At 52.1% G+C, this 25,291-nt stretch overlaps 1 protein-coding gene across 1 annotated transcript in view; it reads right to left on the bottom strand.

Annotated features, from left to right (window-relative positions):
- Positions 1-13,698, bottom strand: part of DRP2 (dystrophin related protein 2) — a 14,129-nt gene extending 431 nt beyond the window's left edge. The window contains 20 exon segments of the mRNA XM_009702695.1: positions 2-18; positions 161-398; positions 1,082-1,225; positions 1,508-1,573; positions 2,383-2,448; positions 2,723-2,859; positions 3,246-3,357; positions 3,662-3,819; positions 3,958-4,115; positions 4,861-4,946; positions 5,150-5,351; positions 7,372-7,446; positions 7,725-7,786; positions 8,202-8,262; positions 9,275-9,353; positions 9,876-10,022; positions 10,510-10,778; positions 11,291-11,411; positions 12,566-12,722; positions 13,556-13,698. Of these exon segments, the coding sequence (XP_009700997.1) occupies positions 2-18; positions 161-398; positions 1,082-1,225; positions 1,508-1,573; positions 2,383-2,448; positions 2,723-2,859; positions 3,246-3,357; positions 3,662-3,819; positions 3,958-4,115; positions 4,861-4,946; positions 5,150-5,351; positions 7,372-7,446; positions 7,725-7,786; positions 8,202-8,262; positions 9,275-9,353; positions 9,876-10,022; positions 10,510-10,778; positions 11,291-11,411; positions 12,566-12,722; positions 13,556-13,602 (2,402 nt within the window). The 5' untranslated portion in view covers positions 13,603-13,698.
- Positions 13,699-25,291: the final 11,593 nt, after the last annotated feature.

The following is a 25,291-nucleotide window of genomic DNA, read 5'->3' on the forward strand; positions in this document are numbered from 1 at the left end:
ATCTGATTCTGCTGGAGGCTGGAGAGAGAAAGGGGGTTGTCATGATCCTCTGTCCTTTTCCTACCCCCTTCTGACCATCCCTTTCTGCCACTGCCCCAGCTCTGTTATGACAAAGCCCACCCCAAGGATGGGTTTCCCTGGATCCTTGCTCTGAGAGTACCTGCAGCAGCAGCTCCCTCAGCCGGTGCAGCTGGGACTCCAGCTGCTTGTTGTGGTCCTCCAGGATCTGCATGCGGGTCTCCAGGCGGCTCTTGTGCTGACGGAGGATTCGTGCTTCTGCCAGGAGCTCTTCGTTACGTGGGTCTTGCACTGATTCGGGGGAGCCTGTAGCCAAGGTTGGAGACTCCACTGCCTCATCATGCTGCCATTTCAAACGTCTCAGCTCTCCCTGGAGGATCCTGCAAGATAGCCTAGATCAGCATCACCGCTCTCCTTTCTAGAGACTGCTGGAAACATCCGACAGCTGGGTGTTTCCATCCCACTGGGGACGGCCCATGACTCAGAGACAAAACACCCCTGGAGGCTTTGCCACATGTGAAGCTTGAGGAGCAGCACGCTCCTGGACTTTGTCCCTGCTCCGCAGGGTGGCCTGTCTGCAGCTCTACCCCACTTTCAGTTTACAAAAAGACATGTAACTGCTTCCTAAGGGCCTGAGAACAAGGGCAGGGAAAGCATCACCTCCTCCTGAGCTGATCTGCCCTGCCTAGAGCCTCACCTTGTGTGGTCCAGAGCAGCATCACCACTGTTTGCGAGGGGCTCAGGGACAAGAGAGAAGCAGTGCCCTAGGCTCATTTCAACAAGTTTGGAGTTCGGGAGGGGAACAGGTTCTGGGGATGGAGGCAGGAATATTTTGAGGAACACAGGCTTCTCACTTCCTTGGAGAGCACACCCTCACTGAGTGCTCCCACAAAAGTTTTAGGGCTCAGCCTAGCCACCCTCCAAACCAGCCCACTCAGATTCTCTGATCCCCACCTCCAGCCCCAGCAGCTATCCCCTGGCTCCACTCTGAGCTCTGCCAGGCTTCTCCAGACCCTTCTCCTTCAGCTCTAAACCCCACTTTCAGAGTTGCCCATGCCCCTACCTGTTTTCATCCTCTAAGTGGGCCAGGATTCGCTCCAGTTCTCCTTTGTCATCTGTGTTGAGGCTTCCAGGAACCTGCTGGCTGCCCCCAGGCTCTCTGTCGGTGATGGGGCTGGAATGGCGAAGCAGGTACTGGTCTTCGTCCCTGTTGCAGCAGATGGAGAAACACCTCAATGAGGAACATCAGGATCTGCATGCCCTTGGGGAAGGTCACCCTGGGGGGAGGTGGTTTTACATGGGAGCTCATTCTGGCTGCTCCAGGTCTAGAGCTCAGAAGTGGCTCAGCACCCCTGGGTAATGCCCAAGAGCCTCAGACTCAAAGGAGCAGGGAAGGAAAGCATTTCTGCACCCTGGCTAGGCAGGGATGGAGACACAGGAGCCCTGACTCAGCAGAAGGTGAGGAGGAGGGAAAGGAGGCAGAACTCACAGGCTATCATCAGGGGACAGGCTGTCGTTGAAGAAGGAACAGTTCTGGCTTTCCATCTCTGCAAGCCTGGAGGAAAGATAAACAGGTTGAGATATGACCAGAGACACCTTGAATGCTCAAGGCACCATATTTACGGCAGCCTCTGCAAGACCCGTCTCTGGCAGGGTCTCCCAGCTGGCCTGTACCAGTCTGCCCCTCTTTAGAGGCTCCAGAGGGTTTTGCCTTTTTAGAAACAAAAGAGACTGCTGTTCTAGGGTAACAGTCTCTGGAACAAAGGGCTGCTGCCATGCAGCCAGCTCAGCCTCTTCTTGCATAAGCAAAGGAAAGGGGTGAAATTCTACCAGCTCCAGCACAAGGGCTGAGCTACAGGTTCCCTGTGCTCCTTGGGTCCCCACTCTGTCCGGACCCGTGGTGAGGGCAGAGGCATCACAAACCACAAGGCAGCAGCAATGGGAAGCATGCAAGCAGCACTGCTGAGCGCACGGGCAGAGTAAAACATGGAGGGATGTGCGTGGTGAGAATCCAACCGGCATCTCATACTGCAAAGAGCAGGAGGGTACATGGAGGCTGCTTCATCACTAAGACATCTGCTGTCAAATGCATGGTGTTTGCTGCCAATTTGTGTGGCATCAGCCGTGTTCCAGGCAGAAGAAAAGTGGTACAGGCAGGTTTGCCCAGCCCTGCAGCTGCCTCTTCCCAATGGCACTGCAGCTTGAGCAGCAACAGCTAGCCTCTGCTTGCCAGACAGCGTGCTGGGAAGCACAGAGGGGGCTGGGGGCAGCAGGAGCTCACAATATGTCTGCCTCGAAACCCTTCCACACCCATCGGAGTCATGATCTGTGCCCTAGTGTGACAGCAGTGCCCAGTGATGATACCTGCTGGCAAAGTGCTCGATCCGGGAGTGGGTGTCGGCATGCGATAACATCGGAGAGGAGGCTGGTCTGGAAGAGAAACACACTGGTCAGCAAGGCTTGGCAGTCCTTGCTCGAAGCTAGGGTTTGGAGAGGCTGCCCTGGTCTCACCTGGGCTGAGAAGAGCCAGGGAGACTGAAATCTCTGCTTCTCCGAGAGCTAGGTACCATATCACCCCCAGAACAAGTGCTTCCTCCAGCCCTCACACGGGAGCCCTGTCTCGCAGCTGAGATGCTGCTTCCATCCATGGAGCCCATGTATCAGGCAGGATTGAAAGACACAGCCTGGGGCGCAGCCAACTCACGTCTCAGAGAAGTCAGCCTCAAGTACCGACTGGACGGGCAGGTAACCTCTCTGTGGGTGCTTGCTGAAGTACTGCTTGGACCGAAATTTGTTCTTCAGCGTTGCAGCAAAGTCTCTCATGTTCTCACTGGATGTGGTCTGCAGAGACACAAACATTACCACAGTGCTTCTTAATGAAAAGCGGGGACCACGGGTCAGCATCCGCAGGAAAGAAGTCCCTTCAGGCTGGGCATGAGCTCCACAGAGGAAGAGGCAGACACAACTGAGGAAGCAAGGAGGGCACAGGGCAGCTCTGTCACAGGGCCTGGCACAAGCCAAGCTGGGTGCTGGTGGGTGCCATGCATCCTGCTCACCACGAGCCCCAGAATAGTAGGGACACAGGCAACCTCCAGCATGTGGAAGGGAACAAAAACGTAAAAGGGATGCACTTCTGGGGCTGCACCAGCCCAAATATCACAAGGCTGCTGCTGTGGATGGGGACCTGCTCTGAGCCAAGGCCCTCCCAACCCAGCCTAGTTCCATACCGGGGTGTAGTACTCCATGATGGGGTAGTGCAGCTTGTTGCCCTTGCTGGCTCGCCCGGTGAGGAAGCAAGTCTGGCAGATATCCACATTGAACTGCTTCAGGCTCCGATACCTGGAGAGATCAAGAAGCCATAGGGAGGCAAGTGAGAGTCAGCAAAAACACATCAGGATGCTCAGCAGGGGAAAGAGGTGGTCCATGTTGCTCTCACACCCCACTGAATACACAGTGCCGATGGCTGAAGTCCCCAGAAAAGCATCCTACTCCTTCCCCTCTGCTGGCACCTGGTCTGACCTGCCTAAAACACTGCAGCTGCAGAGCTCTAGTTTCCCCCAACAGCACAGAGTAAATTCAGCGTCCTCGTGCAGGACACCATGCACTTCCCTTGGGGGCCAAGGTCCCATATCACAACCCTTACCTGAAGCCCTTGATGGGACACTGCCGGCAGACGGAGCACTTGGTCTGGTGCTTCACCTGCTCAACCGGGGGCAGCCCGCCCAGCCACACCATGGACTGCGGCTCCAGGTTGGCCCACTCCAGGAACTGGGATGCCTCAATGGCAGGCTTCCCATTGCTCTGGGGAAGGGAGAGAAAGGGGCTGCTCAGAGCTGGGACCCAGCTGTGATGCGGTGCAAGCTCCTCGCCACCTCCGGGACCCTCTCCCCAGCACGGCTGCCGCAGAGCGGACGGCACGGGCCACATCACCCTACTTACAAAGCGGAAGCAGCTGCGGATGCTGGGCTCCACGTTGCTGCCCCCGAACGCTGCCACCTCCCCCAGCTGGCGTGGGACCTGGATGGCCTCGTGGAGCAGAACACCAAGGTGCCGCTGGTCACACAGTCCCCCGGCATTTGCCACTTGGCTGAAGAGATCTGCCAGCAGGACGGACACACAGCCCCGTTAGAGACACGGCTGATGCCCCAAAACGCCAGGCAGGACACAGGCGTGGGGGAGCAGTACATGGTTCAGACCAGGGACTTTGTCACCTGTCTCCATCAGGGAGCTCAAATAAGAGGGAGAAACTGAGCTATTGTTAAATAACCTTTACTAGTATCCTTCCAGCTCCCAATAACCAGGAGTTTAGAGTCTTCTTGAGACAGCGGTCACATACATCACTTAACAGTCACAGCTGGCCTGTCCTCTATGAACCTGCCCAGTCTCTTTATTTAAACCCTTAGTGCTTCCAGTTCTAACTACCCCACAGTATCCCATGGCAGAGAGTACCACGGTTAAAACACAGTGAGGAAAGGGGCTTCCTTTAATCTGTCTGAAACCTACTTCCCAGCCATGCACCCCCAGGTTTTTCCCTTCTGGGAAGCACTGGATAATTGTTGCCTGTTTGCCTTCTCTGCACTATTCCTTATAGTGTCACGCAAGCAAGATCACTGCAGCACCATCAGTCTGCAAAACTGCCTCCTAATTTAGGTGGCGTAGGCCTGGGGAGGGAGTGAAGGAGAGAGGGAGGGAGAGGTAACGATGCAAGCAGATTAGTCACTGCAGGAAAGCTGTTTCTCTGCACTTTCTGGGCAAAGAAAGGCTAAGCCAGGAAACAAAAGCAGTCCCGCTTTCCCCAGGTTACTCCACACCAGGCCCTGGGGAGGGAGATGAGGGACTCACACTGAAACTTCTCCTTGACCTCCGTCCCGCACAGACATGCAATACCCGTCTTGAAGGAGAGAGCTCTCATCTTCCCGCTGCGGCCACTGCAAGGCAAGATATTGCACAGGTTTGCAAATGTTTTGGAGGTTTTTTTATGCAGAGGGGTCAGCAAGGCAAGTCCACGCCAGGCAGCCCCCTCGCTAGTGGCCAGGACCTTTTTGCAGCACTGCCAGCTGGAAGAGCAGCACGGAGGATTCATTCCAGCATGGCAGCCCCAGAGCTCAGGGGGATGCAAAGGGACCGGTACCTGTCAAAGACATTCAGCAGCCAGTTGAGGCTCATGTCCACACAGAGTGGCACATTCACCAGGATGCCCCGCTCCTCCTCCAGCCTCTCATAGAGGGCAGTCAGGCAGTGGATGACCTCCACCACATCCATCGCCCGGTCGCTGGGCTGCAGGTTGTGCTCATTGAAGATTTCCAAGGCCGTGGCCAGGGTCACCATGTCCACTGTGCAGAAAGTGCAGGCAGAGGGATCAGAGGCAGAGAGGAAAATGGGAAAGGTCAGAACCAAGAGGAGGGAGATGCAGCCCTGCCCTAGGGCAGGTTCAGCCCCACTGAGGTAGAGAAGATGCTGGCAGGATGGGTACAGCTCCCAGAATTGCTCTCCCACCCATAAACCCCTCCCAAAATACCCACATCTCCACCTATAGTCAACTTGAGCCACCATCCTGTACGACCTTCCTTCCCTGCGGCCAGCTGTGGCCAGCCATGGCCATGAAAACGCTACCTATGAAAGGCTCCATGAGGAGCCGCAGGCACCCAGAGCCAGCCTCTGCACATATCAAGTCCCTGCAGGGCTAGTGTGGGGAGGTGAGGGGGCACAGAGCTGCACAGACCCCATGAGCATCTGTCCAGAGATGAAGCAGTCCTGTCTCCAGCTCTGACAGACAGCAGACATCAAGGCACAAACCTAAAACGGGGCTAAGACAGTGTGAGCTACACTGGTTACCCTGCTTTCAGACTTCTATGGCTGCAGGTTGTACATGCTGCCATGTTTAGCAGCCAGCAATCTTTTCTTTCCTGAAAGGCTCTCCATTTCTGAGACCATTTATGCTCTCAGTGCCTGGGGGATTATGTACGATTTCCACACGGTAACTTCACTCTGTGGAAAAATTCTCCCTTCTCCTGTCAAAGCTGCTGATAGTTACACTAGGGACCCCCAATTTACACACCAGTGAGTATGGCTCCTGCTCACCCTTGTGTCCACGTTGCCCATAACTTCACATGGCTCTGATGGTTCCCACACTGCCTCTTTCCTACATAGCCACTTGCTCCATCAAACCTCTCATCATGGGGAAGCTGCCTTGACAGCCTCCTTGCCCTTCTCAAGTATGTCTTGAATAAGAAGCACTTACTCAAGTTCTTCCATGTCATTTCTGGGCTGGGTAGAAGGCGTCAGTGCAGCATGTGAGATGCAAGAGACAGGCAATCAAAGATGCACAAGCAGCACATGGAAGGGCTCTGCTTTGCTCTCTGCCCTTTTCCTCACCATGCCTGGTGTTTTTTTGGCCACTGCTGCACAGACATCTTTGCAGGGTGGCGAAAACTAAGTGCTGGTTTCCCCCATTTGCACTACATCAGTCCTGAATGTCCCCAGGTACGGGACAGCCTGGTCACCAAAGTGTCATGAAACTACTCCACAGCCAGGGCTCAAGTCCCCTGAGTACCAAACCTCCTCTCGCTCATTGCCTTCTTCCAGGCCTTTCACAAGATGTCAAGGAGCACAGGTCTGCCTGAGACCCCACTGCTGCCTGGCTGTATCTCCTCCCTGTCAGGAACAATTAATTCAGGAGAGAGTTATCCCTCATTTTGCCGCTGTTTAATTTTGATGGAGTCTTAGGCAAGAGGCCTTTCCAGAAGCTCTCCAGCAGCCAAGGATGCTGCATCTATCAGATTCCAATCTGCCTGCTCGTCAATTCCCCTGAAACTCCTCAGCAGTTCCCAAGGAGCAGCTACCTCAGAGCTACGCATTGTGTTGAACTCCTATTGCATCATATTCACCTGGGTATTAATCCTTGTTTTAACTGGAGTTTTACCATCAGTGCAGAAGTCAGCTTTACCGGCTCCCTTCCTCCTCTTTAAGCAGTGCGCCCCTCTCTGCCCCTACCAGGGAGGTTGGTTTTTCCTCTTGGTTACATCCACGGCTTCTCTGGGCTTCCTTGGAGCCCCTGACTGATCCCACAGCTTTGTAACTCTGAGCTGGACCACTTTGTTGTCAAATCTCTTTGACTAACACCTGCCCTTGACGCGTTTCCACCCTAAGCCTGCAAAGAAAGGCACTGACACAGACACCTCACCGGTGGATTTGCTTAGCTTTCCAGCCACAGGTTCATCTTTCTAGCGCTTCTTGCCTCAGCTACCTGTCCCCTGGTGGGATCCTGCCTTTGATGTGCTGATAAAAGCTTGTGTTAGTTTAATGCCTTTATTGAGAGAGACCCAGCAGGAGGGAAATTCTTCCCGCACTCACATCGCAGGGCTTTTTGCACCCGTCGCAGTTTCATAGCTGTCCGATACGCTGAGAACTTGATGTTGTTCAAATCCGCTGCAATAACACAGGAAAAGAAGAATAAAACCGCAGCTCGACATCCTTATCTCCAGGGCAGGAAGCAGCAGTTGCAGTTCCCAGACACCAGTCCCACCAGCAGAAGCAGAGTGCATGCGGGAGGAGGAGGGCAGAGCCTGGCAGGGGGTCGCACCCCATTGCTTGGGGGTCCCTTGTGCCACTGAGGGGAGCAGGTGGGCTAGAGGGGGATCTCACATAGCACCCCATGCTGAGAAAAGGTGGATGCTACTCGAATAGTTTTCTGGCAGCCTCCTTACCCAGTGTCTGGTACAACTCAGTCATCTTTGGGTGGTCCCAGCATGTCGTCTGGGCCTGGTGGCTGGAAGGAAAATAGAAGGAAACTTAAGAGCCAAGCTGGGAATTAAGCAGCTGCCATGGGAAATTAAAAAAAGGACCCAGCTGGCCCTGGGAGCAAGTCCCCCCGCCAGTGCCTGCAGACACTGGGGCTCGTGCACCCCAGTAAGTACAGTTCCCAGCCACAGCAGCATGGATGATGCCCCCAGGAAGATGCCCCCACTTGCTGCCAGCCCCGTCTCCTTCCAGTCAGCATCCCCCCACCTCTGGGGCATCTTGGCAGGCAGGGAAAGCCTGGCTTTGCTAGGTTGGGGTTGACACTTCGCTGGAGGTCAGTGCTTAGACCAGTTCACTCACTGCCTCCCGCTCTGAATTGGTCCCCAGTTCCTGTTCCCACTGGGTCAGAGAAGACCATGAGCTGCGGTTGGGAGCACACTCACTTGATGTAGTATGGCACTTTGTTGGGGGAAATGGCTCGCTCCCAGGGGACCTGGACAGAGGCTGCAAGGAGAGAGACACAGATGTCAGATCAACACCAAACACTCTTTTAAGGTTGATGCTGTTTCTGATGACAGCCCAGTGGGGCTGTGCCAGCAGGTGGGCGCCTCTGAAGAGGCGGTGCCTTCCCAAATCACCAGCTGTTGGGGTGTTGGAGCAGGCAAGCGGATGCTGCCTATAATAGAGACACAAGACTGCTGGTCTTGTCAGAGGCATCTTGCCTCTCTAGAGACATGGGCTCTGAATCTGGCTGAGCTCAGAAGTCAGGAAGAGATGCTTCCTGATGCTTTTGATGATGCTCAAGACAGCGCTGTGGTCATCAGTGGGTAGGGCTCATAGCAGCTGCAATTCGGGCACACGTAGAGCACTGCCTGTTATGGCCAGGCTTGGGTACCCACAGCATTTGCTGTTCCCATTACTCATGCTCTGTGTGCCAGCTGCAGTACCTCGGGAAGATAAGGATGCATCCCATACCAGTTGCCTGCCACCCTATGTTTGTTATCTAGAGGACAAAAGCCCTTTTACGACTGTCAGCTCTTTTCTCTTGTCACAGGCAGCTTATCAATTCCAGCAACTGGAAAAGTTGCTCTTCCTTTCAGACAGGAGGACATGGTCTGCAAAGAAATACAGGCCAACAAACTCCACTGATGTCTGGAGACCCGGCAAGGCTCAGCATTTCCAAGGACAGACCACAGACTCTGGAGCACAACCTGCTGCCCATCCTTTGCAAGCCTGAGAGCTGTCAGTCAGCAGCAGCTCAGCTCTGTGCTCTGAAGGGGAATCACACTCATGTGCCACTCTTGGTCCCACAAGGTGAGGTAGCATAATGCTAACTTTGGGAGATGCCTCCTGCTCTGTGTCCAGTGCACCAGGCACTGGCCTGGGCCCTTTTGTAGCTGTGTGCATGGCTCTGGGCTCAGCAACAAGACTCTGCACCCCATTCTCTTGTGCCCATGCTAAGCTACTCTGCAGAGGCAGCCTCATGGTGGGAAGCCAGAAGGACCTGCTCACGTACAGGAGAGGAAGTGCTGGGAGCCTGGTCCGAAGTCCCGGTGGGCATCTTGGAGCTGCTTCAGGCGTTCGTTTATGGAGGCCTGGAGAATGGGACAGAAGATTTCAATGGCAGCCTATCAGGCATTTCTGATTGAAGCCCCATTCAGGAAGGCTTGTGGATGGACTCAGACATGCCCCAGCACCCAGGTCCTCTTCCTTCTTCGCCTGCCTTGGTATTTGCATTGCCCAGTCTGCTCAGCCCTCTACACCTCCTCCCACAGGCTGAGGCTGCACAGGCCACATCTCCAGCTCACCTGTATCCATATTTTCACAGATGTCAACAAAGCCACAGCTGGTACTGATCCCCCCCACCAGATCCTTATTCTCCTTAGGTAGCATCTTTTGTTCCTCCCATTGCCTTTTCCTGCTCAAGACCTCTACAGATTTACCAGCCACTTTCCTCACACTGAACTGATGCTCTCCTCCTCCAGGAACACCGGCTATACCATCCCTGCTATGCCAAGCCTTACTTTATCATCCCTGAAGCTCAGCAGTGACAGCCCTTCCCCAGCACCCTCTTGCCTGTGGTTTATTTGCAGTGCTTGGTACTGACTCTTGCCCACCTGCAGCTGCTTCCAGCGCATGTTGATCTGCTCCAGGGTACGGGAGTTCTCCATGGAGAGGTGGACATCTGAGATGGCAAGCTGGTGTGCAAGATCATTGACCACTTTCACCCCATCCTTCATGGGGGAGAGCTCTTCTTTGAACAGCTAGAGTCCCGTGTCCAGAGGAACAGGCACAGGGCAGGGGAAGAAGGAAAAGAGGTGAGCGGTCAGGACTGGGATCTGATACCTCTGCTACAAGCTAGGGTGGGCTAATGGCTGGCAAGACGCTACTGATTAACCTGCCCACAGGGTACCTTAGCAGGGAAAAAACAAACATGCCAAAACACAAAAAAAACTCGAATGTCCTGAGAAGTGGGACACAGACAATGGCTCATCTATGCTGAACCACTGTACCTGTGTAAGGTCTGTGCCATGACAAGGTGCTCAGCACAGCCAATTGCTCAGGACACTGAGGGCCAAATCCACCCTCACAAAGCTAAAGGGCTGTTGGAGGGAGGACCTGGCCCCTGAGACCCCAAATAATGAGGCTGCACTGGACTGAGCAGTCAGGAGGAACAGCACCGCCCTCCTGGGAAGCAACATCTCATCATCTCTGGGGCCAAGGCTGGAGCCTTCTCATAGCCAGAAGTACCTTGGTGGACTGGATGTGCTCTGGCAAGGAGTCAATGAAGAGGTCCCCAATGGGTTCCCAGGTTTCACGCATGCTTTCAGCCTGGTCCAGTGTCGTGCTGAGCTCCTCCATGGCCCCTTTAATCTCTAGCAGCTGCTCCAGTGTCCGTTCAATGTGGCGGTGCTGGTCCACGCATCGAGCCGTGAGCTTCTCCCACAGCTCACTGGCCACATTTGCCTGCTTCCAGACAAAGCGGCTGATGTTTTGGATGCGGTGCCGGGGAGACACATCTGTGGAGGCAAAGCAGAAGGGGAACAGAGAGCAAAAATGAGAGCCCAGCCCAGAGGACAGCGGGAAGGGAAAAGGGAGATTAAAAAAATGTAGGCAAAACTGGACAGAGGGAGGGAAACCAAGTGATAATAGTATCCATCTCTGCACCATCTCCTCTAGATATCCAGCCTGCCCACAGACCACTGTCTGCTCTCTGTCTGTTCTCAAAGGCAGAAGCCCTACTTGCCCTTTAAAAACCTGCCCCAGAGCGCATCTGATACTGTCTCATGAGATGTACCCCATCATGGGCTGCACCAGCAGCCTCTGCCTTCACCCGGGACAGAAGCACTGCTCTGCATTAGTCTGAATTTGGCCAAAGAATTGGAAACAACCTGGTGTATGATGGTGTGAGCCAGAGCACCAACGTGCTGCTTTGTGCCACACCAACCACCTCCACTCCATCCTCTGAGGTCCAGCCCAGGAGAAGCTGTACTGTGCTATGGGAGAACATGGAAGAGGGAGCTCCACGGACCTTTGCTTTCTGAAGTTGGTTCTTCTAATTCCTCAAATGGATGTTGGGAAAGGAAAGCCTGTGCTGACTCCAGGACAGAGTAAATATATGGTCCCCGAGACTTCACTTCTTCCATGAAAGCCTGGAGAGCAGAGCACAGAGATGAGACAGCAGGCTGAGCTGGAGAATCATGCTGCTGCTGCCCCCTTGCCAAGGGCTGCAGTGATTTACTCACTCCAGGGCCCAAACCTCACTGGAGACACAGAGAGAAGTTAACAGAGAAATATTTTTGTAGTTCAGGGAAGGAATGACCACCTGCAAGAAGGCAGCTCTTGCAGAGGTCTGGACTGCAGCTTTGCTGGCAGGGGGAGGCAGAACAGCGAGCCAGGCACGTTGAGCCAGGGCTGCACAAGAGGAACTGCTTTATTGACGATGCTTTCACAGGCTTTACCTGGACACGTTCCTCACTCGTGCAGTGAGAGCACGGTCATGCAAACAGTCCTTCCAGCAGCTGTTCAGCAACAGGTCCAGCTGCTGGAGGAGCAGGAGGGGAACAGCAGGATGCCTCAAAGCAGCACATCTGCCGGGGCAGACTTCGGAGGCAAGCTGGTTTAGGATGCCCTCGCCTCCCCTCCAACTGCAGCCCTGCACTGGTGCTGTCTGCTGGATCGGCTATTTGTGCACCAGGGAAGTGGCTAGCTCCAGTGAGGATGAGGGATAGCAACAGTAAGCAACAGTTTAGTTTTGTTTTCAAGCTAAAAAGAACTAAAGCTCAACAGCCACTGGCAGTGAGAAGGAAATGCTCTGATCAGGGAAGCTCTGATCTGTCTGGATTTACCCCAGTTTCAGATACGATGATAATGTGCCTCTACAGGAATCACTCATGTCCCGATCACTGGGTCACCTTTAGACCAACCGACCTCCTCAGGCTCCAGGATCCCAACCCAAAAGCGGTGGCCAGTGAGAGACAGTTACCTCTCTTGCAGAGGTAGGACATAAGGAAGAAACTAGGAGAGAAGTGATGGGGCCCGCTACCAGCTGCAGCACCTGCAGATGACTTGAAGCCGTAATGCAGATTTATTGTCCAAAACCAGATGGGCTCAGCCTGTCGCGTGCCATGGGTATTTGCTATGGGATTGGGGCTCTGCCTTTCCACGGAAGGCAGAGATGGAGACGAGCAAGGACTGGTGCACTTGTAGGCTGTGGGCATGGGCAGTGACACAGGCAGGAGTCCTAGGCAGGGCTGCTACCTGCAGCTCATCTTAGCAGCAAACAGCGACCAGGGAGGGAACGTACCATGTGCGTCTCCTTTTCCTGCTGCACCAGGAGGACATCACCCCGCAGGGGCAGCTGTGCTGAGAGCTCCTCATCTTTCTGCCCAAGCCAGTCTATGATCTCCTGGAGAGGCACCTGCAGCTTCCCACTGTGGTCGGAAAAGGCCTCCAGCCGAGCCCTGGCAGGAGAGCGAGGACAGCAGGACGGTGGTCAGACAGATAGGAGAGGAGTAGGTTCCCCAAGGAGGAGAGGTACAGTACCGTGGCTGGGGTCGTGACCCCCGGGCACCCACAGGACCCCACCAGTGACTGGCACCACACTTCAGCATGGGCTGTGCATGACCCTCAGCCAGCACAGACACTACACTATCAGGTGGGGTGAAGCATGAAGGTGTCGCGGGGAGGAAACTGAGGCTGGAGCCTGGAGCCCAGAGCAGGGGACACAGTTGCTCTGCATTTGCCTGTGGGTCAGGGCTGTGCTCTGGCTAGCATGGCAGGGGGGGCTTGGCTCAGCATTTACATGACTGGGCAGTTTCCAGGAGCCTTGCATTAAGGCAGCAGACAATTAACACGCCCCAGTTAAGCTCTCCGTCATGCTGGCTGTGGAGCTGCAACCTCTGACAGTCTGGAAGGCATGTACCCCCCCGCGCAGTGGAGAGGGCTCCCAGCAAAGGGACAAGCACGGAGGAGGTGGCGGCAAGGCCACGGGGCAAAAAGAGACAAGCCACAGAGACATCAGGGGCAGAGGATGAAGAAAGCAGCAGAAAGCAAGCAGGAGTGAAGGAGGGGAGGAAGAGGACAACAGGATGGGTGGAAATGGAGAGGATGCTCTTCAGAGTAAGGAGAAAGACTCAGAGGTCTGTGGACAAGAGGGGAAACAGAACCAAGGTCACTGTGAATTCATGTGGCTCATCAAGCAAACAAGTTCGAAAATCTCCTGACGAGCACATGCAGCAGGCAAGGCTGGGAGGCCAGGCCAGCCCTGGAGCTTGCTCCAGGCACGGACTCTTACCGAAGGCTGTGGGATTTCTTTTTGATCTCGTTCCAGCAAAGATTCATCTCCAGAGGGGCCTGTGGCCTGGCAGCACTGCTCAGAGCCCGGGGGGTTACACACGAAGGTCCTGCACCATCCTGTGAGGCTTCAACCTGGGCAGAAACAGAACCATGCTGCATCCAGACATCGCTGCCCAGTGCTGACGGCACTTGCCTGGGGACACCTACCTGGCTCTGTCCTGACCCTGCCTGGCTTTTCAACTCACAAGGGGGCTGCCCTGCTTCCAGGTGGGTCTGTTAGCAGCTCCAGGGAAGCCCATGGCCGTGCCTATAGGAACAACGCAGCACCAGCTCCAGCAGCATTAAGAGCAAAGGTTGAAGGAAGGGCTTACTGCACCTCTCCTGTTCTGCAGGATCTCTGTGCTCCTCAGTTATCCAGCAATGAACTTATCTCACCGCTAAGTACTAAATGAGAGCTGACCCTTGTATGTCACAGTCCCTGCAGGTCTAACAGTGATTTCTTTCTGCGCCATTCAGGGCTGCTGTGCTTTGAGAAGAGGCGAGCACCATGGGTCCTGTTGCTCCTAGGGACCAAGGGAACCTGCCAGCCTCCTTTATGCCATCCCCAGTACTGAGAGCTGCCATGTGCTGCTCTATAGAAGCACAAGGCTATTCCCTGCCTGCACAGCAAATCTGAGATACTGCTTCTCCTTCACAGATGCTGTTTCTCCTCTGCACTTCTGCGGAATGAGCAGTGGTGGGAAGGATGCCCTGAGAGGCCATAGAGCAGAAGACAGCAAATCCTAACACAGTCACACAAAGGAAGCACACTTTGCACCACACCACTCAGCCTGGAAAACTGGGTGCTGATCCCTGGACAACAAGTCCTCAGTGGATGAGGGAAGGAATCTTCTCCTAATCCTTTAGCACTGTATCATGCTCCTGCTCCTGGTGGCAGCAAAGACATCGTTGCACTTGCTGGCGACAGCAACACACACCAGCAGGACTAGAAGCATCTCACATAGGACTCAGTGAGTAAGAGAGGATTTCCTCTCCAAAAAACATAGTTTGTTGTGCAAAACACAGAGACACATTCCATTTCCAAAAGTGAGATGTTGATGCGCTTTGTTGGGGAAATGGCAGCATTTTGATCTAATGCTACTTTGATATTAGAGCTCATTTGTGATAATTATCCTCAGGTGATTAATCAACCATAATTAACTGTATTAGCACTTTCTAAACAGCACATACAACAGGCACCCCTTTGCCAGAGAAGGGCAGCTGCCTCTGGGGGAAAGCAGCAGCTCTTCCAAGGGGAATGTGCAGATACTTGTCACTTCTCCTGTCCAGGGTCTCCCAGATGTGTCCAGAGGAGAGATCCAGTTAAGCCAAGGAAAGCAACAGGCAGGAGGAAACCACCAGACAAGGAATTTGGCCACACAGCTAAAACAATATCCCCTCCATGCCAGTTCTCAGAGAAAAATCAAATGATCACTGAGATTGGTGCTAAGCTTGCTTCATCTAAAAACATCTAACACCAGGCTGTTCTCTGCCTCCCCATCCTGCCACTCCAGGAGCATCAAGAAAACAGAGAAAACCATCACCCACAGAGTTCACAGGAATCTTGGGGCCATGAATAATAAACCACCCAAGCTAAAACTGCTACTTGCATGTAGAAAAATCAACACTTTGCAAGTGCACATCCTCATGACACTGAAGTAGGTTAACTCCACAGCACTGCCAGGGAACACTCCAGCCCTCCCCTCTATCACAAAGGATACCAAAGGAGGGGATCAGCTCTACCTGGATGCAAGTGCAACTGCAGCACAGCTCACCAGACAACACAGCCCCCTCAGCCTTGTTTAAGAAGAAGTTAAAAGCCCACCAAGCCTGCGACTCACAGACCATGCCCAGTAGCTGAGCCAGTGACAACGGCCAAGCAGGAGCCAGGTGTTGAACATCTGCTCCCCTGGGACAAAACCCCTGCAAGCAAGCAGAGGGAAAAAGCAGTGCTTTCCCTCTGAGCATCCCCTAAGCATTCCTTCCCCAGAGCTCCAGCAGCAGCAGCCTGGATCCGCATTCCCCCTCCACCCTTGAACAGCTTTATTTTCAGGCAAGAACACTCACGCAGGCTCTGACAAGCTCATCTACCTGTGCTTAGCCACAGATCCACCGCAGGGCTGCTCAGCTTTGCCGGAGGAGCGGGCATCGCCTCTCACCCCTCCGGGTGCTGCCAGGCAGCACCCGGCAGGGAAGGAGGCAAGCGCCGTGTGTTTGGCAGAGTGGGGTGCGCTGAGCACTGACCCCCCAGGAATGTGGAAGGGGGCGGCAGTGCCTCGAAGCCAGCCTCAATCCCAGCTTTGTCTGGTGGCATTCCAGCAGCCTCCAACCTGCCTTAACCCCGGTGGTGCCATCGTGGCTGCCCACAAAGCACAAAGAGGGCAGAGATCTGCCCGGTGCAGGGCACCTTGGCATGGGAAAGCTGCTAGCAGTAAGTAGGCTGTGAGCAGAAGGATTGCTCCGGGCACTGGGGAAGATCCATCTCTACAAGGGCATGTCAAAAGTGATGGTGGGCTGAGATGGGGTGACCAGCAGAGACCTTGCATTCAGATGCTAGAGCACTTGCAGGGTAGACAGGGGTGTTTGCGAGGGAAGAAATTTACCCAGGGAATGGTCTCAGTAGGTTTTGGTTACCCAGGAGGTAAATAGTCAGGTCCTTGAGATCTAATCCCCAAGAAGCCAAAGATGCCCTCCTTGCCCCTCCACGTGCCCCAGCCCAGCGCTGGTTGCCAGCACAGATGTTCCTGCCTGCTTGGACTGGGTGCAAATAGTTTGTTTTTGCCAGAAGGCTCTGGGCTGGCTCCTTGTGCCCCCCACAGTCCTGCTGCCCAGCATTGTTTCCATGCTCTCTTCCACCTACAGGGAAGGAATGAAAAGCTCCCTGTATCTCTCCCTCTCTTCCCCTCCTTCCCTGCCTGCACATCTGACTGCTGCTGTCTGTCTCTCTGGGACCAGTATGGCCAGCCTCCTCTCCCCACAACCTCCCAGGCCTGATAGATGCAGGACCAGCTCCCAGACTGGAGGAGGGAGTTTCAACAAGGCCAGGGCACAACTAAGGATGAGTTGTCTGGAGCCTGCCAAGGGCTTTTGGGACAAGCAAGGACAAGAGAGGAAGGCCGCAGAAAGCCAGGCTAGGGCAGGGACTGGGGGAAAACTGTGGTGGATATGACCTGAGCTGAGGATATTTGCGCGCTCCTCATGTGCTGTCTTGCAGCTCAGTGGCAGTGAGTCCCACAGGGCATCCTGCCCCAGCTTCACTCCCCTCTCCCAGCAAACCCCACAGGGCTCTGACCCCATCGTAGAGGCTTGGAGTGCTCAGGCAGCTCAGGAGGGCACTTGCCTGCTCATCTTGTTCTATCCCTCACCCTCCTTGCTTCATCTGCTGGGCGGTTCATTAACCACTCATGCGCTGGCCCGGTAACTGCTACCCCAGGGCCAATAAGCCCTGACTCAGCTACCAAGAGCCTGCCCCAACCACAAGCCTCATTCTTGCATGTTGGAGCTGCTCCAAAGACAGTTCTGCCTTCCTCCTGCAGACCCTGGCTCTGGGGCAGGATGGGTCCAGGCTGATGGCAGACCGCGGCAGGGAGGAGCCCCAGGCTCAGCCTTTGCTTTTCATGTTTGAAGCACAATGAAAAAAGGAAAAGGCAGAGCCAGGGACCTCATTCATCCTGGGAATAACACTGTCTGTGCCCAAGGAAAAGTTTGGCACCATCAATCATTCTTGTCAGGTGAGATGTATCCTGGGGCCAACAGCTACAGGCAGCAAAGGGGAAGCCACGCTCTAGCAGAGGCAAGGCAGCGTTTCCCCAGCCTTGCTGTTCTGGGTGACCCAGGGCAATGCGCTAAACCAGCTTGTGACAGGTCAGTGCATAGCACAGGCAGCTTCGCAGACAGTCACCAGCACACCTTTCTGTTCTCCACCACTCTGCCCTGCCATTTCACCCAGGGATTCCACAGACCTTCACCTCTCTGCCCAGCTTTGATGAGAAGCCTGTCCCACCGGCTCAGAGACCGCGGGGGAAGGAGGAGGAAGACCAACAGTGTGAGTACTCTCCATTCCTCAAGATAACTAGACTAGAAAGAGGTCAGACTCCTCATCTGCCTTATAGCATTGGCCAGGGGCTTATTTCCAAGCTCTTCTATGCAACCAGGAAGGTTAGAAACCTATATTTTCAGCAAAAGATGACGTTATTCCACATTTCAGGAAAAAAGTAAACCCAACCTAACACACAAGAGCTGTTAACAGTGGCCTCTTGCTCTTCATTTTGAAGGAAGTTTGAAATCCAGCTCTGCAGGTTGTCTCTCTTCCTCTACTTTGGGAAACACTTTGCAGCCAAAACGCTTGAGGAGAGCTAACGCTCTCATTAAGCGCAAGCCGATGGGATCTGGAGCTAACAGCTTTCTGTGCTACCAGGAACAGAGGTCCCGGTTTGCTCTATAGACATTTGCAACCACTGCAAAAAGCTGCCACGAGAAAGGCTCCCAGACCCAGCTCTTACCTGAGACAGCAGGTGGGCAGTGCTGCTGGGCTGCGCCTGGTCTGTGACGTGCCACTCAGGACATCGTGGGAGGACATAGGGCCATTCCTGCATCACCAGGGGCTGCATCAGAACCAACGTTCATGGGGATGGAGACAACTCTGGGTAGAAGCACCTGAAAAGCAGCGTGATAGTCCCTGGGTCAGCTCGCACCTCCCCCTGGAGCTGACCCCCTTCCCAGCTGCCTAGTGTGCTGCTTTCATGAAGGCTGAAGACTAAAAGGATGCAGTTTTTTAATGTATTTGTACTAATGTTGCAATCTTTTTTTCATCTAAACATCCAACTCTTTTTTGTGTCTAGTCATACAATTTGCTGTAACGATATCCTGTGTTAGTGGATCCCACAGATTATGTTGCATTTTCAAAAAGGGTTGGGTTTCTTAACTACAGGAGACACCCAAGGTTTAAAGGAAGAGAGGAGAAAGGATCTCACTGTCATGACCACTTATGTTTAGACATAATAGACATAACCCCACAACAGACAATATTGTTAAACATATTATTCTTTCCTTTTATGTTCAGAAGGAAAATTGCCTAGAGCCTTGGTCCCCCATACGTGCACCTCACACTATCAGCTACCTTTTTATGAGTTTTTACCCATTATGAGTTATAACATTCCCTTTTTTATTCTGTTTTAAAAACTGTATGACCCGTGAAGTCAGTTAGCAGTTGTCCCTTGTCTATTCTATAGATCTAAAATGCAACTTCTGGTCACGTCGCTGTTTTTTTTTTCTTGTTTGGACTCTGAATAATCTAAAATAGTGATTTATCTCACGGCCAGCATCATCTTGGCTTTACAGAAAGCCACAAGAAAATAAAGCCCAGAGAAAACAGTACAAGGTAATATTTACCTGAATCTGGCAAATTTCTAGAACTGAAGCACAATCCCGCAACTCTACATTTGGCCAGTGGCAGTGCTGTGAAAGGAGCTGAGCACCACCATGGTCACAGCAGGATGGAGACTTAACATACAAAAGCTGTGAACACTCTGCAGGGCTTTGCCCAGACCAGACTTAGCACATCTGAGGTCAGATGAGCAAATCAAGAGTGATGTCTGAATACTGCCTGTGATGGCTCAAGAGGCAGAGCTGAGGGACTGTGCTGTCTCCTGTCCAACCCACTGCCTAACTTAGTGATTGCTTTCCTGCTTTTAGAAGGAAACTATCACCTGGCTCCAGCAGCCAGATCTCGTGTCCAAGTGGAGATGGGGCTGCTTCCAAGGTACAGATGGAGTAATGTTGCTGGAAGAAGGTCGTCGGTTCCTTCACAGCCAGCTCACTTGGACCAGCTGAGAAATGTCCTGCTTGGTCCTGGCAGGGCAGAAGCAGGCACCGCACCCTGCACAGCCAGCAATCACGCTGGACAGCTGGGTGAGGAGAAAGCCCTCAGGCCCTGGTACATGCTGCCCATCTCTCATGCCTTCACATCCCTCACTCCCCTGCCTGAGCTTTCACTGCCTCTCCCCCCTCCATTACACACATTAAGGGAACAGCTTGCTCCTTTAGGATGTTTTGAACCCCTTAGCAGTTTTTACAGCCATAATTCTCTCCCTCTCTAGCATAACAACCTGTGCTGAGCTCTCCAACATGCCAATAATCCAGGGTCCTGTCCTCTACCCCTTCTGCGCCTTTGCACAAATGAACGTTGCAGACTGTGCATCACAGCACCCTCACCCTGCTCCTTTCCCCGTGCAGACAGGGTTATCAGGACACATTAATAGTTATAAATTCCAGGGTCTTCAAAGCCTCCCAGCCTCACGGGGCAAATTCACCTCATGCAACTCCAAGAGTATAGTGGATGATTCCTGTCTTTGACAGCAGGTAACACCACGTCCTGTTCTTCCAATGGTTGTGTTATCTGGGGTCTGAGCTGGCCCTGATCCTCTAAAAGACCTCTAGATGAGGCTCAATCTAGCAGAGGTACATTCCTCAGGGCATGTCTCAAAGTCTCCATCAGAGGAATGCCACTGAGCTCTACCGCATGACTGGGAAACCCATGGCTTTTGCCAATGAGGTTCTGCAATGTCTCATCGCAGCTGCCATCCCGAGGCCTCAGTTTTTCTGCGGTGTAATTGCAGTAATGTGTGCTGGCCAGGCAGGTTCAGTCAGCCCTCCAACACCACACACAGGGGCCCTCCATTCCCAGTCATCCCAGCACAGCCTGGTCTCTTCTTCCTCCCACCAGCACTGCAGAATGGGAGCAATACTGGGAAGGTCACTAGCTCTGATATTACTGCAATTTGCTCAAGGATAAGTCTTCATGCACAGGGTGGGTACGGTTCCAGAGACAGACATGGGTAAACCATGTCCCACAGGTATCCATGTGTAGGACTTGGTGGGTCTCCATGCTCTCTGGCAGCATTATGGAAATAAGAACAGCCCTTGCCTCACCTCCTGAGTGCCAGGCTCCTGAACTCCTTCAGTGATGACAAGGTCCATCAGGACACAGAGCCATGGCACAAGGGAACTAAAGCCTGCCTGAGGCAGCAGTCAAAGAACAAGACCGATCTGGAAAGCTAAGTGCCAGCAAAGGCCACTACCTCAAGCATGTCCTGTGCAATACCTTGCTGACACAGAAACCTTATTGTAGGTTTAATGGCAATGGCTCGGCTGTTCTTTGCCACTCTGCAATAGCAAAGACAAAGCCCAGATGTGGAGAACCCAAGATAATGTGGAAATAGCTCAGCTGCACAGCAGGCAGCACAGAGGAGGACGTTCAGTGGGAGAGAGACAACCAGACGGCAAGGCACGACTGCAAGAAAACCAACAGCTACATATGATCCGTTGCCAAATTCCCTGCTATTGCAGGAACCAGGCAAGGAGGAATGCTCTTGATCTGCTCTGCTCCTCTGCTGTGGCACACAAAATAGCTCCAGCTCTTGCACCTTTACTTAGTGCTTCAGTACGGCACTGTGTCTGGGCACTGCAGCATGTGGAGAAGATGTTTTGTGGATGCTTCCTGGCTAAATGTCTATTGCCTGTTGCCTACGCCTGTCAAGAACTGAACCTGTGATCCACCTTGCCTCTCTCACACCAGCGTTCACCCTCTGCACTCTGCTCTAGGTTGGTCCTGGAGACCCAGCAGGCTACCACCAAGGGACAACGTCAATCAAAAAAGATTTAAGTGCTGGTAACTAAAACTACCATCCCCACAGCTTACTACAAGACTCTACTTGAAAAGGAGTTGAAAAATCCTCCTTTGGAGGACTCGGGGAGCAATGTGGTCAGCCAGTCCAACCTGATTTAAAGCAAGGTTGACCCCCTGGGCACATCTCTCTGCAAGAAGGAAAAACATCAAGGCCCATGTGAGCAGAAGCAGGTGAGAATTTCCACAGGAGGACATGAGAAGAAGCAGTGTTACAGTCACCACGGAGCAAGCACTCAGGCATTGCACCCATACAGTGAGGAGAGCAAGGGAGTGAAACCTTTCCCACTGGTGTGTCTCACCTGGTCTTTGCTGGAGGTCCTCACTGCAGGCCCAAAGGTGATCAGACCCTTCCTCAGAGGGACCAGGTACAACCTTGTTACGTGATGCTGTTTTGCATCTTCCCACATGAAAAGCACCCAACACTTGCCTCTGCTTTTAGTACACCTTAAGAAATGAAGCATTAGACGCTTCACGGTGCTGTGTTACAGCTTCCAAACACTTCAGTAACCAAGCCACAACTCTTTAGCCTAGTTGGAGACCATGATGATCCTCTAGTTGAAAAATAAGAAAGCCAAAAATCTTGATGTTACATTTCAACAGTTGAACACTTGGACATTAGGGTGGATTCAAAGCAAAGCAGTTGCTTTTTTCCTCTTCCTACATGAGCTGTACCTGTTACAAATTCAGCACCGAAGAGCCTGGCTCACCACACTGCTTGCCAGGCAGTCTGACAAAGGCAACTGGAATGGCCTTTTTGCTCAACCAGCTCTGCTTCAGCTCTATCACACAACTTACTGCTCCGCTCAATGATCTCTGCACTCTTTCTACTTACAGACCTGTTGCAGCAGCAACACTGGCTGGTTGGAGAGGCAGCACTTGGGTGCACAGGCTATGCCCCATCTCCTGCAGCATCTCTTCTCCAACCCAGCCAACAGTAAGAAGACAACTTGCCACTAGTGCACATGCCGCACAGTGTATTTCTGCCACTTTGCTGCATTTGTTTAAAATCCTGCTGATACAAACCCAGATCCAAATTCTCCCAAGCATCAAGGGAATTCACACTGCAGCTGACCTGCGTCACTAAAGGTAACCCCTAGGGTTAGGGAGCTGCCACGGTAGCTACAGTCCAATGTCAGATGTTGAATTTCCGGCTCTCTACTGCACACAACAGCAACAAATACAGCATATAGGTCAAGAGGTCTCTCAATCACAAGGCTTATACTTTGAATTGCTAATTTCCTCCAAAACATTCTTTCCAGGCTGAAACTTTCCACTTCGGGTCTTGGCCTTTAAGGAAAAAATACGGGAACATTTTGAGGAAAGGCAGCTCAGCCTTTATCCCATGAAGGGAATGGAAATACAAACATGCTCCCTGCTGCTGGAAATGTTAATGACTTTGTTGTTGTTGAACTTACTGTACAAGAGAAGGAATAACATTTTAGCTCAGCATGCTCAGTGTCCTTTAAGAAGAAAGGTGGGAGGCTTGTGGATATTTCAAAGTTCAGCTCCCATGTAGATGCTAACAAAGGGAGCATTCCCAATCTGGCAGACAGCAGGACTCTCTTGACAGCGTAATAGCACATCCTGTTCCAGCAAAAATTGTTTTCTGCACATGTAAGTAAATAGTTTAAGCCTGAGACTGAGGGCCAGCAGACCTACTTCCCAAGACCCTACTAGGTCAAAGTTCGGTGAGAGAAAGGAAGAGAAGACTTTGTCCCACAGCGATCAAGCGTACAAACAACACAACTCTCTCTTAGAGCATGGGCCCTTAGTCTCCATCTCTTTACAAACCAGGAATAGACACCCAAACGCACTCCTTAAAAAAAAATCACCCCAAGAGTCTCACTTGCTCCAATGTACAAGGAAAGGGGGAAAGGACTATCAGCAGTCCTCCACAGGAGCAGGCACTTACAACCCCATCATCCAAGGGCTGAAAAACCCAGACACCAAAGCTGCAGCTAGGCTTCACACTCACTTCCACCTAAGCACTAGGTCCCCTTCATTAATTAGAAGGAAGGCTCTTTCAATTAAGCAGCTGTCCTTAAGTAACAAAATCTTTGCTGTATCTGGTAGTGAGCAAGTGGCACAGAAGATGCCTTATTCACTGAGGGTGGGTGAAGTGGGGCACTCTCATATCTAAGGAGCTGCATTCTTAAATGACCATTTAGACTTTGAACTCATAACCAAAATGTTATTTTAATTCAATGGATAAATAGATGCCACAGGCCCTAATAAAGAAGCAGTATCTCTTCTGCTGGGTCACTTGCTCTCCATTTTCCCAAGCAAAAGAATACGCACATGTACACAAAAACTCAAGGTGAAAAATTTCACCAGTTAGTCTTGCACCAGGAAAGTGGGACGATGATGCTCCCAAGTAATCAGGTGAGTGTGGGTGCATGCCCACAACATGGCCATGCAGAACTGACTACTCCTCTCTCTGCTTAAAAATAACTTATGAGAATTTATTCAGGAAGACTGAAATCTAAATTTCATTCACAGGCCATTTCAGACTCCCAGCTGGGTTTTAAGCTGCTTATTCCAAAATTCACTTTGCCTAGGAATTCTTCTCATCTCTTCTCCTCCTCCTTCAATTAGACAAGTACTAGAAATAATTAGCCAAGCACCTTGAGAACCCAGTTGTAAACACGCAGCCCTGCTGTGCTGGACACAAAAGAAGTTGCTGTCTGATAGACCTGACAGACAAGATGAGCAGGGGAAGCAGCAAACATCCTCCAAGCTCACAAAAGGGATAGTGCAGGGGCCAATAACTTGCCTAATGACCAAAAGAAGTTTACACCAGCCATAAAAATTGAACCCAGTTCTTCAGAGACTCAGTCTTGTCCTGTAGCCCTGAAACCAGCCTATTTAAACCCACTAAAAATCCCAAGTCTTGTCTTTGTCTTTCTCCTCTAAGAACCTGAGCTTTTCCTTCCCCGCTGTTAGAGGCAGGAGACGAGTCTTGCTGCATATTGTGAGAAACGCATCACGCATTTGCCATACTATATAACTGATCTGCAATAGTGGGAAGAGCACACCCACCACACAGCAATAGCCAAAGTAACACTGTGCTAACTTTTGGCTCTCTTGATGCTTTGTTTCTCATTTTCAGTGTCAAACTAATACCTGTTTCTCTGTACTGAATATTCCTCCTTGCCTCCAACAAGCTTGTCCTTACAACAAACACCCAGTCAAAGTATGGGGTTCTCTGGCCTTCTGAGGCCATGCATTTTATAAGCAGGCTGTGTGCCACATGAAGTCACATTTCCTTTCCTTTCTTGAGATGTTTCAGGGAGACCTTATTCTTATGCTAAGGGAAACAGCAAAGGAAAAACAGGATGGAGCTATTTTGGCTCAATTCTGAAAAGCTCAGTTTCATCTTTATAAATCTGTGAAAATGAGGTTCTTTTGAAGACTGAATTCTTTCTGGTCAGTACGTCTTGTTTCATAAGACTTATAATTCCTCTTTTATGCTTTTATCATATGCATCCAGCCTAAAGTGGAGGCCTTGAATATATTTCTCAAAATAATATTATAATCTGAAATTCACCATATGTCTCCCAAACTCAGGGCTTTTGTTTAAACCCATTCATTTAATCCCTTCCCAATCTCACTTTGCTTAGTTTTGAAATGGGTCACTCCAACCTGAGCAATCCCATTCACGACTACAATTTTCACTGGCCAATTTTAGCAAGTAGGATTGATCTATCTCAAGTATTAATCCAGAGAGATATTGTCCTCATCTTAATTTCTTCAATTAACAAAGAAGACCTGAACACAGCATCACATCACAGTGTCCACCTCAATGCCTTCCCAACCCAGCACTCCAGACACCCATATTCCTGGGCACAGTGCTGCAAAACAAGATAGTTTGAAATCACACATCTATAGTCTGGTCCCTTTTTGGAGTGCCATTTCATGCTTGTTGTCACCAGAGCCCTGCCTGGCCAATTCCTGCAGCAGCAGAGAAAGTATCTTTCAGCATGGGGAACTGGCAGGGGAGGATGCGAG

Source organism: Cariama cristata, unplaced genomic scaffold (assembly GCF_000690535.1).
Source record: "Cariama cristata isolate BGI_N322 unplaced genomic scaffold, ASM69053v1 scaffold36996, whole genome shotgun sequence".
In the NCBI taxonomy this organism is placed as follows: Eukaryota; Metazoa; Chordata; class Aves; order Cariamiformes; family Cariamidae; genus Cariama; species Cariama cristata.